Below are 15,572 nucleotides of genomic sequence, written 5' to 3'. Positions count from 1 at the left end.
GATTCTGCAATCAGTGGTACTGACGTCTTATTGACATTGAGAGGAAAAAATAAAAGCTCTGAGGGGCAGATTTCTGCTGCAACTCTTTGTGAGGCAGCCTGGCTGTGTTTGTTTGCTGGGCTGCAAACAGGCCTCAGAAGGTAGTGGGCTATTTGTGCACATAGGCCTGGGGCCAGCACTGCCATCCCGGGGTCATATTTCAGTGCACTTTGCCATTGGGAAACAACAACACTCCTCTGCAGCATGGAGTTAAAAACTAACTAAAGAACAAGGCATGCTGGAAATAGATTTGCCTCCGTTTGTGATCCGATATTCCCAAACCCACCTCCCCACTCCCACTGTATGATCTGTGTGGTGGGGGGTGTTTGGGGGGAGCCCTTCTATGTGTTTCAATGCCTTTTGGACTCCCCAGTAGAGAACTAAAAAGAAGCTTCCAGAAACTGAAGAGAAATTCACAGTGGCAGAAGCCAAAGTCAGGATGACAAAGCAAATCTGCCTTGAGTTCACGTTCTTTGACACAGACAACCCCAGGAGACAGGGATGGAGTGGTGGTGGCTGCACTCTGTGCCACAGGCACCCCCAGCTCACACCTCAGTCCTGTTCTCAGCCCACACGACCACTGCTGGCTCTGTCCCATTCCTCCTCCCAAGAGACAGTGCTCCCCCTCCTCCCTTGCCCAAGAACCCCCAAGATCAGCCGGAGGGCAGCACTCTGGGGAAAATGCCACTTGCAGAGGTGAACACTCTGCAGCCTGGTGATGTGCAGGCAGCTGAGCCCAAGCAGCACACCCTGCCACTCGCCCTTCTGCCACAGGCACAGCATCAGTGCAGCTCACACCCAAATGTGACCTTAATGACAGAGATGCATTAGGGCAAACACACTCAGGGCCCTGAAATTTGTCTATTTTTAAATACATATTTGGGGTTTTTTTAGGTCTTTACCCTTGTGCCCAGCTGTAATTGCATAGCCCCAGCTGCAGACACTGCAGGGACAGATACAAGGGTCAGCCCTCAGAGGGTCCAGTTATCATCTGGCTTCTGCTCACACATCCCTGCCTGCCTGATTTCACTCCTCAGTGTGACTTACACCACACTACTTACTCTACCCTCTGCTCTCTGCCATAGGAGAGAAATTACTATTATAAACCAAACAACTCTGCAAATCCAGCCAGTGTAATTGACATGATTGAGCTCTCCTAATTACAGGGGTGGCCGTGCAGCTCTTTCTTCACAGGGCCCTCCAGGTCTCAGGCCCTCCTTATGTTCCTGAAATTAAGCAATTTTTCCATTTTTAGAGCAGTCCCGGACCACAGCAGTTTGTAGCCCCACCACACTTACAGAGCAGGTCTGACAAGATCCAAGCCCTAATTCCCGGGAAAAGCCTGCAGTCAAAAGTCACCCCAGTGATGGGGTGAGCCCAGGACTCAGCACTGTGCTCAATTTTAGTCCTAAGAGCAAGACTTCAGAAAGAGAGAGGGGAGTAGGAAGCAAATACAGGTTGTAGCTCCACATCATCAACCAAATCCACTCTAACTCTGGGCATCCCACTCTTTCCTCTTCAAGGGCATCCCATGACTCTTGGGTGTCAAGTGCTTTTCCCACACAACACCAAACTGTTCCTTTCCAGATCAAGCCTTTTTCTCTGCTGCTTCATTTCAAGCCTCAGGAGCTAAATTACAATAGTCAAGTTAAAACCTTCTCTGCTAATAGCTCTGGAGACATCCCTTAACAACTCTTAAGTGTTAGCAACAAGGTGGCTCATCTTGAACCCTTCTTTCCCTTCCCAGTTTTTTCCAGACAGCCTTTTGTTATGTTAAACCAATATATTTAGGCATTAATTACTTAAAGTAATTCAGTGTTCAAAATTAAAAGAATCAGTTGACAAACTCGAGGCCTCCTTACACAACCTCCCTGTCCTGCAAACAACCAGCAGTATACGGGTAAATGGAAATTGTTTTTTAATTAATTGTATCAGACTTTTCTTAGGAGACTGAAGACACTGAAGCACCAAGGCTGCTGAGGCCTCAAGCAAAGCAGGGCACGGGCCCAAGACCCTCTGCTCCCCAGAATATGGGGAATTCTTTCAGCATAGAGAAGTTCAGTATCTCAAAAGAAAAGCAGTACAAGCAGGTGCTTTGAACATACAAGATGAGAGACATTAGAATTTGAACTATAAATGTTACAGGAATCTGCAAGCTTTCATTTATTGTCAAATTCCTTGACGAGAGAGCCAAAGAAAAAGATGCAATTTTTTTAAAGAACAGATTTTCGGGGAGTAAAAATTCAAATCAAATCACAAGCTCAAAATCCAGCCTGCAAATTTGCCTCTCTCTGGCTCCTGCCCTTGTCCACAGCACAGCATCCATCATGGCCCACTCCTGGGGAACACTGCAGGCCTCTGGTTCTCCTGAGCTGTTGGAGAACACAGCGGACAGAATGCTCCCTGCAACACCCAGGGCACCTTCCATTTGGAATTTCAGATGGGATGCAGCCCTTAGGTCATGCAGAGACAGCCAGCAACGTTTCTTAGGTAACAAATGGACTTGGTCATTGTAAGGAAGGTGCCAAGGTCTGTCCCATGGAGTGGGGGAGGAGCCAGGCAGGTGCCTGGGCTGGGAGGTGCGCTCTCTGCGTGCCCTCAGCACTCACAGGGTGCAGTGTTTTGTCATGAGCCAAGCAACTCAGGTGACATCTTCTGGAAATATGCAATGCAGAGACACCGGGCAGTGCTAAACAGCACAATAAAATCTCCAGCACAGAACATGTGATGTACGACACTTTGGACTCCTGTAACTCAAGTCTCCACCTTCACAGACCTCCTCTCACTCTCCAAATGCAGTGTGTAACCAGGCACCACAGCACCCCATAAGGTGCCTATTGTTAAAAAACAAAAAGAAATAGTGCAGCAGATGGACAGTTTCTCACTCCCAAATAATGGAGCTTCTCTACATGATACAGGGGGGAGAGACTAAAAATGTATGGGAGACATCCAAGTGAGGCAACCCCTTTTGTCTCTTAGTTTCCACAATCTCAGTTGGATGTTCTTCAGCCCAGCTCCTGGGGACCTGGCTTGCTGATACTCCAGGCTGGGACATCTCTAACAGCTTCTATTGCTCCAGAAGCAGGAGATGCCTCACTCCAAGCCTTGGAGAAGGCCAAAGGGGGTAGAGGAAGAGACATGCACATCATGCTGCAGGGAAGCACTTCCACCTGGAGCTTTCAATTTCAACGTTCAATAGGGATGACACATAGCAATTAAGTGCAAAGTTTCAAGATGTTTTGAAGGACTGGAATTTTAATCAGTGAATATCTTTCAACAGACAGAATTTCAGAAAGCAAAACTTGTGTCAGTTTTCTTCGTTCTTGACCCCTATTACACTAAAGTTACACTAAATTCTAGGTATGAAGTTGGGAAACTACCTTAGAAGATGTCTGATGATGCAAAAGGACTGAGGGAAGCTGAAAGCTTTAAGATGAAGGAGGGAGGGGGAAAGAGCTGGTTAATTTATAGCTTATGTATTTTTCACATGAAGACACAGAAAAACATTTCATTGTCTTAGCAGCAGTTCCACACATAAGTGGGGTGTTCTAGGAAGAAGACAGAAACCTGCGGTAACAGAAGCAATCCTGTGTCTGCAGGAGCAGCACGAGGAGAGAAACTGAGAGCCCACAGGAGAGGCACAGCGTCCTCAGAGCACCAAACCATCAAAGGAACTCACTTTCCCTGAGCGGCTTTAATGTGCACAGAAACACCCAGAGCAGCTGCTGAAACCTTCTCGAGATACCCGCAAAGGGCTGAGCACATCACCTGAGCACAGTAAAACACCTGAGCACAACCCCTTGCCCAACAGCAGCACCACAATGACGGTGCTACAAGCAGGAGCCCTCAGAACCATCCCCAGCAGTTGATCCCTCCCAAAGCAGATGGTCCCAGCAGCTTTAAGTGGGGGGTAAAATATCCCGAGAATGTCCCAGCAGGAGCTGCCACTGAAAACAGGCGACAGCTCTTCCCAGTGGAAAGTCACTGAGAGCTGCCAGTACACAGGAGATTCTGTAACTGCCAATTCCTCAGTACAAACTATGTCACCAATCTATAATTGTCTGCAGGAAAGTGAAGGGGGATTAAGCTACAGAAACTGTCTGAGAACAAGTTGGGGCATGTAAGGCAGAGTTCAGCTGGACCAAAATTATATTGTACCCAATTCTGCTACAGTTACCTGCTTATGCTTCCGTGCCACAAGCACCAAATTTTTAAATGCTTTCTGTCTTGGAGCACAATTATAGTATGTTCCACAGTTATAAATACAATTTCTTTAAAGTCTAGATTTCATTCAAAATAATCAGGTCAAACATTTGAGCTGCTCTGGAGGAGAGGTGTGGGTTTGGTTTTTTCTACGCATTAGATAAAAGCTTCTAAGAAAATATTTTTAAATTGTTTAATTCTGTAATGTTGTTATTTTTAGTAGCACTAGGAGACAGCTGTGGACACAGAGAGGCAGCAGTCTGCGATGGTTCACAGGCACTAAGACATATCCACTATGTATCAAGTGAGCCACAACAGACCAAACAGTCTAAAACCTCTTTTCCCTCCCCAACCCAAGGGTGTAAACGACCCTGCACCCGCCACAATCCACAGAGCTCCCCACACTGTCCTGACATCCTGGTGACAGCACATCAGCAGCCACCAGATCTGCCTCTGGGGTGCCACTTCTGCCTGTGAGAACAGCGTGTCACCAACTGGGTTAGAGTAAGAGGGACACCAAGTCCAAAGCCTCAGCTTCCCTCTTCCCTACTAAAGCTTATCAACACCCAGTCAATGCTTTGAGGCAACCTTTTTCACGAGATTTGGCCCAGCTGGTCACCATAAACAAATATGAACCTGACCAGAGTCACACCAAGACACAGATTGCTCAACAAACGTGTACTGAGTCACAGAAAGAACACGGGACTCTGGTCTCTATCACCTGATAATGATGGGAAGCAAAGGAACAGGAACTCCCACCCACTGCTGTCACTGCTCCATGGACGCTGGGCGAGGAATGAAAACCCACAGGCATCCCCAAGGGAGGATGATTTATTTGGAAAATCAGGTCTCCTGTCTCCTCCATGACACGAGGATTCTCCACCAAAGGGAAGGGGTGTCAAAACTGAGCTCGAGGTCCATACAGAGCAGAGGGAAAGCTTTCCTCACATTTGTCAGAACATGGCTTCAGTCTGAAGAGCAGCCCAAACATCTGTTTTCAGAAGGACACCTGCATGCTGCAGGCATCTGCAAACACCTGAGGTTAAAAATCAGGAGCAGTGCTGATGTGAGCCGCTGTGGGAACCACACCCTGTGTGAGTAAATCCCCTTGACCGGGTCTGTTCTGCTCAATTCTGAGCGTCCTGACTTCTCACACAAATACACCTGAAGTATTTCTCTTGTAGGTGAGTAGCACCTACACTTAGTGTAAGTCACGGGAAAAGCAATTAAACCCCTATTAGCTAAATCCCCAATCAAGTACATCCACTTCTGGGCAATACAGTTGTTTCACTGGATATAAATCATTTGAACAGCCCACCCACAGGGATGGAAACGTGAATCTATAAGGCAATTTAAGCACAGAACTGCCCCACACCTGACACAAGACAGAACTAGGTTTTACTGCAGATTTCTGCAGTATTTTCAGAGATAAACTTAATCTTTATGCAAAACATCACCTTGGGAGTACTAGTTAAACCATGACACAGCCACAAATTCTCCTAAACAGATGAGAAAAACACAAGGATCCCCAGAAGAGATCTGACAACCTTACAAATAATGACCTTTTTCACCTAAAGCTGGATCCAAAAAGCTTTGTTACAATAATGCTTTTTTCCCCCCCACACACACTGGAAACCATTATTATCTGACACATTTCAATTAAATATCACACCTACTGCTCTAATAAAAATTCAGCTTTCTAAACAAAAGCTAAAAAGAGAATGTAAAGAAATATTACACGTAAATTACTGAAATACACATTAGTTCTTCCAAACTGGGAATCTCTGAGCCAACTGCACTAAAATATGGATTTTAAATCCACCACCATTAGCTACATCAAACTAATTCACTTTCTCACAGAATTAGAGCAGCTCCAAGCCTCTCACCCACAAAGCTGGCACACACTCCAATTAAAAGAAAATAATTCCTTTTTCTTCTCCCAATACAATTTCCACGCCAGCTTTAGAGGAATCTAATGACTTTTATGGAGTTCCAGGAGCTCCCTGTGAAGGCAGGCCAAGGCCAAAGGGGTTCAGACTCGCTTCTGCCCATCTCACAGATCACTGTGGAGCTGCAGGCAGCACGTGGGACTTTGCTGCACCACAAAAATCCCTCCCACGAGCCCCCTCCCTCCTACCTGTGGTGGGGCCCAACACATGGAGGGGAGGGAGCAGAGCCAAGGTAACCGAGGGGGATTTGATCCTGGATGCAACAGCAGCAAAATGCCCTCCCCACTCTGCTGCCCAAGGTTTCCTCCAGAGAAAGAAACATTTTGGCGCCGAAACAGTTCACTTTTGGTTCTGCTTTTTGAACAAAAAAGTTCACTTTTGGTTTTAGGCCGAAAGCGAAAGCTCAGCCTCTCCCTCTGCAGCCTCTCTGAATGGAAAATAAATAACTAAATGTAAAGCAGTGTGATGTGTGTTGCTGTTGGGGAATGTACAGCCAGGATCTCAGGAATCGGATTTATGCAGCAGGAAGGCAAGAAGTAGGCACAGAAAACAGACAGAACTCTAGGAAAGTGTTTAATAAATACCAGGGAAAGACAAAGGGTTTAACCTGTATTTCCTGCAGATCAAGGAACAGCCTCAGAAACTTTGGATGCATGTGTTCAACCCAAAGCATTTTTGCAGCACTTAGTAAAACCAGCTGGCAGTTCCTTAGCACTGCCCAAGCCTGACAGAGGTCTGAAGGGGCACTGGGCATTCCTGGGAACTGGAGAAGTGGACACGGACTTTTAGAGGCTACTTACACGTATTCCTTCCCAGTCAGCCACTAATTTTTCCCCCCAGATTGGCCAAACAAGCTATTTAAAAATAATTCCTTTATTCCAGCAGTACAGCTAATTCACTGTAAATCCGTTGACCACAATTACTAATGATGCTGTTGGAAATTGTCTTTCAAAGCACATCAAACTCTGAGTGTTCCCTACAGTACATGAAAGACGCAAAGTGGGGAATGAACTGTGGGTCTGGAGATGACAGCTATTGCCAAAGAGCAGCTTTCACACCTGGGAACAAGTTCTAGTGAAACTATTTATGTCTTTGTTAATTAACTCACACATGGGACATTGCCACAGAGAACCTGGAATACCCAGTGTGTGCACTTCTGTCACCCCACCACGAGCTCCCTCACCATTTCCTGCAGGTGAACATCAATCCCGATGCAGAAGGAAGGGATCATCCCTGAAGGAATGTGCCATGCCTTTAACACACGGAAAAGTGACCTGATGGTCTCATCGAGACAAATTATTTGCAGGACATGCTGGTGCCAGAAGGTTCTGACCCTAATTCCACCCCACACGAGGCAAACCTGGTAGGGCACCCGAATCACCTGGGCAGCGTGGATTGCACAGGGCCCCTCAACCACACAGGAAAGGCGCTTCCAGAACAGGAACACGTGTCCTGATTGTCCCTGCTGAGGGACAGCAGGGTTAGTGCAGGGTCAGCCCGGCTGGGCCAACGACCCTGTGGCCATACAGGAAGGGGTGGGAGCTGGGCAGTGGGATGGGCACAGGGTAGAGCTGCCAACTGGACACGCCAGCACGAGGAATAGCACCAACCTGGAAGAGAAGGAGCAGCCCCTGCCAGGCTGAGAACGGGCACTCACAAGGGCTCTGAGCCCTCTCAGAACAGTCCCAGCCCATGTTTGCTTGCACACACACCTCACCAACCCAACAGGCACGTGCCCATCCATTCACAAGGCTTACCAATTAGTGCTTCAGAAAAAATGTGAAAACTGATGTTTTCAGAACCAAACTATTGAAGTTGGGAAATTAAAGCTATTTTAACCACTTTAGATCTTCTTCAATTGCAACTAAACATTTGAAAAGCCCTTGGTTCTGAGGCTGGATTTGAAATGCTATTATTTTAAACAAGAATTCAATATTCCTGAATGAAAAAGAACTGCTTCAGCACAAACCAGGAACACTCTGGCTACACAGAGCATCTTCAGGAGTAACTTTCAGGTTCAGCTCTGTTCCCTGCTCTTCCCAGGAATCCCACAGAACCCCCAGGATTACAGTGCAGTGTCAGATTTAGTCACATCACCAACACGTGGATGAGGTGGAAAAGCATCTTCTGCTGGGAAACAACCGTTTCTTCCAAGCAAACTCCTGAACTCCTTGAGACCTTCTTTCACATTGTGTCAGATTACAAAACACAAGGAATTACTTGCTATTCCCTTACTCCCTCTGCAGATGCATATTTGCCACTATAATTCAATACAGAGCTGTAGGAGGAAGGAAAGGCAAAAGCAAAAAGCTGACAAAGTTGTCTTATCACTGTTTATAAGCTCTACAATTCCACTCAAGTTTTCTCCCAACTGTTGATATCCTGACCTCCCCTTGGATTTCAGGTTTCAAAGCCGAGGTTTCTGGGTTTGATGTTCTACCTCTAAGCAAAGCTTAGCTAAGTGATCTCTGTTCACCGTGTCTGAAACACCCAGCACTCGTTTGCTCTCCTGCAGCCCCCACGGTGCAGAGCTTTTAGGTCAACACACTTTGGAGATGGGCTGAGAGGTGCAAGGGCTCAAAACGAGCCAAACCCTTCAACTCACACAGCAGCTGCTCCACAACATGCTTTTTACAGTTCCTGGGCTCACTGCACCAGAACACTCCTAGTTTCTGGTTTTCACCCTTGTACTGAATATCTCCCCTGTTTTTCTCGAGCTACGGCTTCCCTGATAACTTGTGCCTACTTTTTCCTTGGGCAGCGACACAGAGCCTTTATCGAGACAAACAGACACCGAGAGTCAGAGGATTTAGAGAAACCCTCAGTCCACAGGCAGACGCTGAGTTTTCCCCAAACACCCCGGTAACTCTCGCACGTGCACCGCGGCCGCTTCCAGGCTTCCACAGCGCCTTTCTACCACAATTTCCTTTCCTCTGAAGCTGCCTCAAAGTCGGGGCGTCACAGCCCGTCCCTGAACGCAGTCCCTGCTCCCTGCCCGCGGGTCACACGCCCCGTGCATCTGTTCGTCACTCTCCAACAGCTCCGCGGCCCTTGGACCGGCGAACCCGCACCCCGGGCCGGGGCCGAGAGTCGAGCCCCGTCCGCACCAGCCCCGTCCCGCTCTCTCACCGCCATGGGAGCCGCCTCCGGCCCCGCACCGCCCGGCCGGCCCGGGCATGGGGCAGACGGCCCAACACAAACACCGCCCGTTCCCCCCCGCCCCGGCGGGGCCCGGGGCCCTGGGGCGCTCGGGTGGAGGGGGGGGCCGGGCCCGCGGCCTCTCAGCCCCGCGAGCCCTCTCAGGCCGTCCCGCCCGCTCCCCCCCCCCCCCCCGGCCCCGGGCCCGCACCAGTTGGTCATGTCGAGGAAGAAGGCGCAGCCGGCGGGGCTGAGCTGGAAGCCGAGCAGCCGCTGGAACTCGCCGATCAGCACGTCCTTGTCGGTGGTGCCGAGGCAACTGAACTTCTGCATGAGCTCCGCGTCCAGGTCCACGTCCATGCCCTCCATGGCCGGGGGTCCCGGGGGCTCTGCGGCCGGGCCGGGGCCGCCTCAGCGCCGCGCGCGCGGGGGGGGGCGCGCGGGGGCGGGCGGGCGGGCGGGGGGGCAGGGGGGGAGAGTGGGTGCGCGCGCGCGCCGCCGCAGGCACTGCGCGTGCGCCGCCCCGCCCCCCCGGCGCGCGGCACGCGACGTCACCCCCCCGCCGGCGTCACCTCACGCGCGGTGTGGGGCGGGGGTGGGGAGAGGGGCGAGGGCGAGGGGGCGGGGCCGCGCATGCAAATGACGCGGCGCGTGACGCCCGGCGGCGTTGCGTCAGCGGGGGGCGGGGCGAGCGGCCGTCTCCGCCCACGCGCGCGCGCTGCCATCCATATATGGCGGCGAGCGCGCGTGTTTGCGTATGCAAATGAGATGCCGAGACGTCACGCGGTGCCATGCAAATGAAGGCGCAACGCCCGCCGGGAGCCCGCTCGGTGGTTTCCCCCCCAAAAATGATGTTTTTCCCGCAGTTTTCGACTGCGCGAGGCTGCTCCGTGCGCGTTCCGTGAGGAAAACACGGAGGACAAGGAGACACGCCTTGGCAGCGCTGGGGGCCCCACTGAACCCTGCGCTCTGTGCGGCGGGGGGGGCGATGCCGGCGCTGACGGGTCTCTGGGCGGGCCGTGGTGGCGTGACCACACCGGGACGGGCGGGCGCATCACGGCTCCGCCTGCCGGGCGGGACAACGAGACAGCGGCGGCCAGTCGCAGTCACTTCCGGGCCCTACGGCAGCCGGCGGGGGTCAAGCGGCGGACGGCGGCGCCGCGCGAGTGCGTCACTGCGTGTGTGCGCCACTTCCGGCTGGCGGCGGCGGGAGCACCATGCCCAAGTGAGTGCGGGGCCCGGGCCGCGGCTGCCCGAGCGGCCGGGGCGGCGGTCCCCGGGCGGGGCTCGGTGCCTCTCGGGGGTCCTGGTGCTCCCCGCGAGCCCAGGGCTGTGAGGGGCGCGGATGACCGGGCGGGCTGAGGCCTGGCGCCGTGCCGGGTCATTCCGGGGCTCCGTTCACGCTCACAGCGCAAAGGGGGCTCTGAATAACCAGGCTTTTCCTCGGCAGGTTTTACTGTGATTACTGTGACACGTACCTCACCCATGACTCGGTGAGTACCAGAGCCTTGGCTTTAATTCTTTCGTGCATCAAGAGCATTAAAATAAACCTTACAGCGGTGTTACTTAGTGTTTCCCTCTTCCATGCACAAAAGAGGGAGAACATGCCATGGTCCTGGTGTTCTCCAGCGGGGCAGTGGCGGGGTAAGAGAAGGCTGCTGGGGGGGGGCTCAGGGCAGCCTTTGGAGAGTCAGCACTTATTGTGTTGATAAAACTTACATAAAGGTTTTGCACATCACCCCCCCCCCCCCCCCCTCTGACTGGGCACAGAAACAAACCTGCTTTATGCTGCTAAATTACACTAAAATCGTAATGAATCCCCGGTAACCTTAGGGTTTCTGTGACCTTTCCCAGCCCTCTGTGAGAAAAACCCACTGCAGTGGCCGGAAGCACAAGGAGAACGTGAAGGACTATTACCAGAAATGGATGGAGGAGCAAGCCCAGAGCCTGATTGACAAAACAAGTAAGGCCAATCTTTCCGTGACTTCAGCTGCCTCCCCTTTCCTTCCCCTGCCTTTCCTTCACCTGCTCTTCCATGCTTCCACCTTGACTTTTCCTCACTTCCCTGGGGAGTCTTTGCTCAGTGAGTCACAAGTGAAAACTTGGAGTGTGGATCGTGAGTTCCTCGGGTCTTGGGCTGTCCTGGGGGAGCCTGAGGGCTCTGTCTACCACACAGGAGCTGAGGTTCCCTTCCAGGGCTGGTGGCAGTGTCTCCATGTCACTGTTCATGAGGGCTGTCGGTGCCACTGCCCTCAGTGATATCCTACAGAGCCACACAGCACACTTGTGCTGCTTGGCAGTGGCACGTTCATGCTAAGAGCTTGGATAAGAATTCCAAAAGATAGGAAAATGGACATTAAAACATCTGGATTGTTGCATTTTTCACGTGCTGGAGTTGCTTGCCCTCAGTTGCCCAGTGATGTTTTTTTCTTGTGCTTAAAGGCTTGACTGAAGTGTGGCATTGTTTTCTCTGTCACTTCATAGGGTCCTTTTCCTCTTTCCTCTGAGGAATGGCTCTTTCCTCTGTGAAAGAAATACAAACACCAGATTAACTTTATGGCAGCATTCCTTGGCTCGTAGGATACCCCTAAGGATCACTGATCCTCCTGCCAGCTCCGTGCAGGACTGCCTAAGACTAAACCATGTGGCCAGGAGCATCATCCAGCTGCTCCCTGAGCTCTGACAGGCTCAGAGCCGTGCCCACTTCCCTGGGGAGTGCTCAGTGCCCAACCACCTCTGGATGAAGAGTTCTCCTAAAATATCCAGTCCAGACTTCCCCATGCTTATTACCACAGGCCTGGGCCCTAGGATATATCACTGTGTCCTGCAGCCATAGGGAGGAGGAGGAGAGAAGATCCAGTAGGCAGGAATTGTGCAGCAAGATCGATTTATTTAATTATTTTACAAACTCTTTTATAGACTTTTTCTTCATAGTCTAATTGGACAAAGGATCAGCCCCGCCTTGGGGTGATTGGCTAAAATCCTAAAACATCCATTATCAAAATATTTTTCTACCATACCATAAACAAGACTTTTCAAGGTTGCAGTTGTTTGGTTGTTTACATACTCTGCTACCTCTTCTGTGAGAGAGAAAAGTCTCTCACGGACTTAGAAAATAGCAAGAAAATCCTCGCTAGCAGCATTTTTGTATCTACACATACTCATCCTCGTTCTATTTCCCTTCGTCCGTTTTCCTTGCGATGCTCCCAACTTCCCCATCTTTTGCCTTCCTTCCAGTCAATACCAGTTGAATTTCTCCCCTTCCTCGCACCCCGTTTCCTGCTCCTTGCCCCTCCCCAGCCCTCGCCCCGTTGCCATTCCAGCACAGCATGTCTCGGTGGAACGCTGCGGATCCCGCGACGTGGTTGATTTTTTTCTCTCCCACCCACCCACCCACCCGCCCTGCCCAGGGGTGTGACATCCACACAGGAGCTCTCTAGTCCCAGCTGTAACAAGAATTGTCTCCAGGAGTCTCAGGTGCTCCCCAGGTGCCAGGGATGTGTCCGGCGTGGGGACAGCAGCGCACGCAGCATGACGTGACCGCGGGGCATGACACGGACGAGCGACCCGGCGCTTCCTCGGCCTAGTAACTGGTTTTTTTTTTCCCTGGGATTCTTTCTTTCCTTTTTTTTTTTTTTCTTTTCCCCCCCAATGTAGCGGCTGCATTCCAGCAAGGGAAAATTCCACCGACCCCGTTCTCGGCACCACCTCCGGCCGGAGCCATGATTCCACCTCCTCCCAGCATCCGTAAGTTTGGGGCACTTTGGGACTGGGATCACGGCCCTCTGGAGCTGTATTGCTTGTGTCCTTAGCTTGGAAAGAAAAGACGTTTTAGCTTGAAGCCAAGCCAAGCCATCTTGAGCTCGTGCTCCCACCGTGTGAGGGAGTTCTGTGTAAGATCAGTTCAGTCCTTACTGTGTCTGATTTCTGGGATGCTGGGTCCACCAGAAGCAGTGACAGCCCCTCATTCCATGGGGGTCCTGTGCAGGTGGCTCCATTAGAACTGCACAGTGGGTTGGTTTGGGTTGGTTTTTCTAAATACAATCATTTTGGTAACCTTTTGCCCTTGAGCTGGTGAAGGGCCCAGAGCCCTCCCAGCCCCAAGTCCCACTGTTGGGAGTGGCAGCTCCCTGTGCTGGGTGTGCACAGCTGGAGTTGGCAGCCAGCATATTCCTCCTGTGGTCACTTCCTAGCGCCTGGAATCAGGGCTGGCATGGAGGCAGATGTAAAGCCACTGAGGCATTAGTTACTGCCATGTGCTGTGAATAACTGCACTGCCCTTTGGTGGCTGAGAGTGCCAGTGTGTAACTGTTGTGTCTGTCCAGCTGGCCCCCCCCGGCCCGGCATGATGCCAGCCCCACACATGGGGGGGCCCCCGATGATGCCAATGATGGGCCCACCCCCCCCGGGAATGATGCCAGTCGGACCTGGTAAGTCTGGGATGGGGTAACTGTGCCATGGGGGGCTGGGTGGGGGGTCTAGGTGATGTTTCCTGTCCCACCATCTATTGGGAGCTCAGTGCCGGGCTGGTCACGCTCCGGTCACACCTGTGTCACTGTTACCCCTGCATGGAGAGACTACAACAGTTTTACAACCATTCATTAAAGCCTTTTTACTTCTCGTTGAGAGTTACCCAACCCCCTGTTGCAGCTGGAATTTTGGCTCTGGGAAGTCGTAGCTGTTCTCCCTCTGCTTTGAGCAGTAGTTGTTTAGGAGTTTGGTGCCTCCAGGTCTCGGGTTTTGCACAAAGGGCACATTTTTTGCACTAAATGAATTTTACTCTCTAAAGTGTCTCAGGGGAACATGTTCCAGAGAAACAATGGGCCTGGAAAATGCTTTATCAGAACTGTAAACTAAAATGTCTTTGATCTGTTCCACTCCTGAGCTTCCTGGCATTTGAGGAATTCTCAAGGGATATCTTTTTGGAGCAGTTCCCAGAACAAATCTGCGGGAGCACACACACACACGTGCACTGAAAGTAGTGAAGTGTCTTTGCAGTTATTGTCTTGTGCTGGGAAGTATCCTTTAAGTGTTTTTAAAGGCACAAGGTAAATGAGCAATCTGTGATGTTCAGCAGCCTGGTGAAAATAAATGGCAAAGTGAGATGGAAACCATTCTTTCAGAGCTGTGCAGCAGAACGCCTGCTTTTCCCTGGCAGAGGTGCTTGGTGCTTGTTTGCAGCACTTTTCTCCAAATGAACTTTCCAGATCAGTAATTAAGCTCGTGTCTCTCTTGAGTGGCTGGAAATAATTTGTGAGTGAATGTTGTCAGAATGGGTGTATAACCCACGAGCTCCATTCCTCCTCTGCTGATGGCTGAGCTCCTTCAGGGAACGGAATCCGTCTCTGCCAGGTCAGAGCTTGCAGACTTGGAAAATGGGAGTTCCCTGGAGCAGGGGAGAGAACCTGCCCACTGTACAGTGTGAAATTATCCCCTGTGAGGCTGGTGAGGCCCTGGCACAGGTTGCCCAGAGAAGCTGTGGCTGCCCTATCCCTGGAAGTGTCCAAGGCCAGTTTGGACAGGGCTAGGATCAACCTGGAATAGTGGAAGGTGTCCCTGCCTGTGGCAGGGGAGTGGAAATAAATCTTTAAGGTCTATCCCAACCCAAACCATCCATGTTCTACGATGACAGGGCAGTTGGTGCTCCCAAGACCTGTTCTCTAACCTGTTTTTCCCCTGGCAGCTCCCGGGATGAGGCCGCCCATGGGAGGACACATGCCAATGATGCCAGGGCCCCCAATGATGAGACCCCCCTCCAGGCCCATGATGGTGCCTACCAGGCCGGGAATGACCCGTCCAGACAGATAAAGGTGAAGATGGAGCTGCCTTTTCATATTAGGACCTTCCCTATGATAAACAGCACAGACCTGTGTCCCTGGGGTTTTGTACTGGGTGTGTGGAGGGACTTTGCTGTCACCTCAGCGTGCAGATGGACACACCCTGCACTGACTTGTACGAGGTCTGGCTTTTTGGGTGTCTCTTCAGTTGTATTACTATTTTTTTTCCCCCCCATTGAGTAATAAAAACAATAAAGCATTGATGTTGTTTCCATACGGACTTGGCGCCTTGTTCTGGACTGTCTCCTGGAGAAGAAAATAGGGGTGGGGAGCAGTGCTGGGCTGTGAGGCAAATTCAGGGCTGATGGAGGTCCTGGGGGAGCCCCTGGGAAGGGGGTCCTGGAGGATCCGGGGGCAGCTCCCTGGGGGTCCGGGTTGGTCCTGGAGGAGATACCAGAGGGGAGTT

At 51.4% G+C, this 15,572-nt stretch overlaps 2 protein-coding genes across 2 annotated transcripts in view; one reads left to right on the top strand and one right to left on the bottom strand.

Moving 5' to 3' along the window:
* Nucleotides 1-9,767, bottom strand: part of ILRUN (inflammation and lipid regulator with UBA-like and NBR1-like domains) — a 28,623-nt gene extending 18,856 nt beyond the window's left edge. The window contains exon 1 of the mRNA XM_048328412.1: nt 9,541-9,767. Within this exon, the coding sequence (XP_048184369.1) occupies nt 9,541-9,698 (158 nt within the window). The 5' untranslated portion in view covers nt 9,699-9,767. The remainder of the gene's footprint in view (nt 1-9,540) is intronic.
* Nucleotides 9,768-10,459: 692 nt separating this feature from the next.
* SNRPC (small nuclear ribonucleoprotein polypeptide C) lies at nt 10,460-15,386 on the top strand. Its single transcript, XM_048328427.1, has 6 exons — nt 10,460-10,554; nt 10,780-10,822; nt 11,184-11,292; nt 12,987-13,076; nt 13,655-13,759; nt 15,013-15,386. Exons 1-6 carry the CDS (start codon nt 10,547-10,549, stop codon nt 15,135-15,137), a joined length of 480 nt encoding a protein of 159 aa, XP_048184384.1. The 5' UTR covers nt 10,460-10,546; the 3' UTR covers nt 15,138-15,386.
* Nucleotides 15,387-15,572: the final 186 nt, after the last annotated feature.

Source organism: Corvus hawaiiensis, chromosome 24 (genome assembly GCF_020740725.1).
Source record: "Corvus hawaiiensis isolate bCorHaw1 chromosome 24, bCorHaw1.pri.cur, whole genome shotgun sequence".
In the NCBI taxonomy this organism is placed as follows: domain Eukaryota; kingdom Metazoa; phylum Chordata; class Aves; order Passeriformes; family Corvidae; genus Corvus; species Corvus hawaiiensis.
The sequence above is the reverse complement of the archived record's forward strand: the minus strand, read 5'-3'. Positions and strand labels throughout refer to the sequence as shown.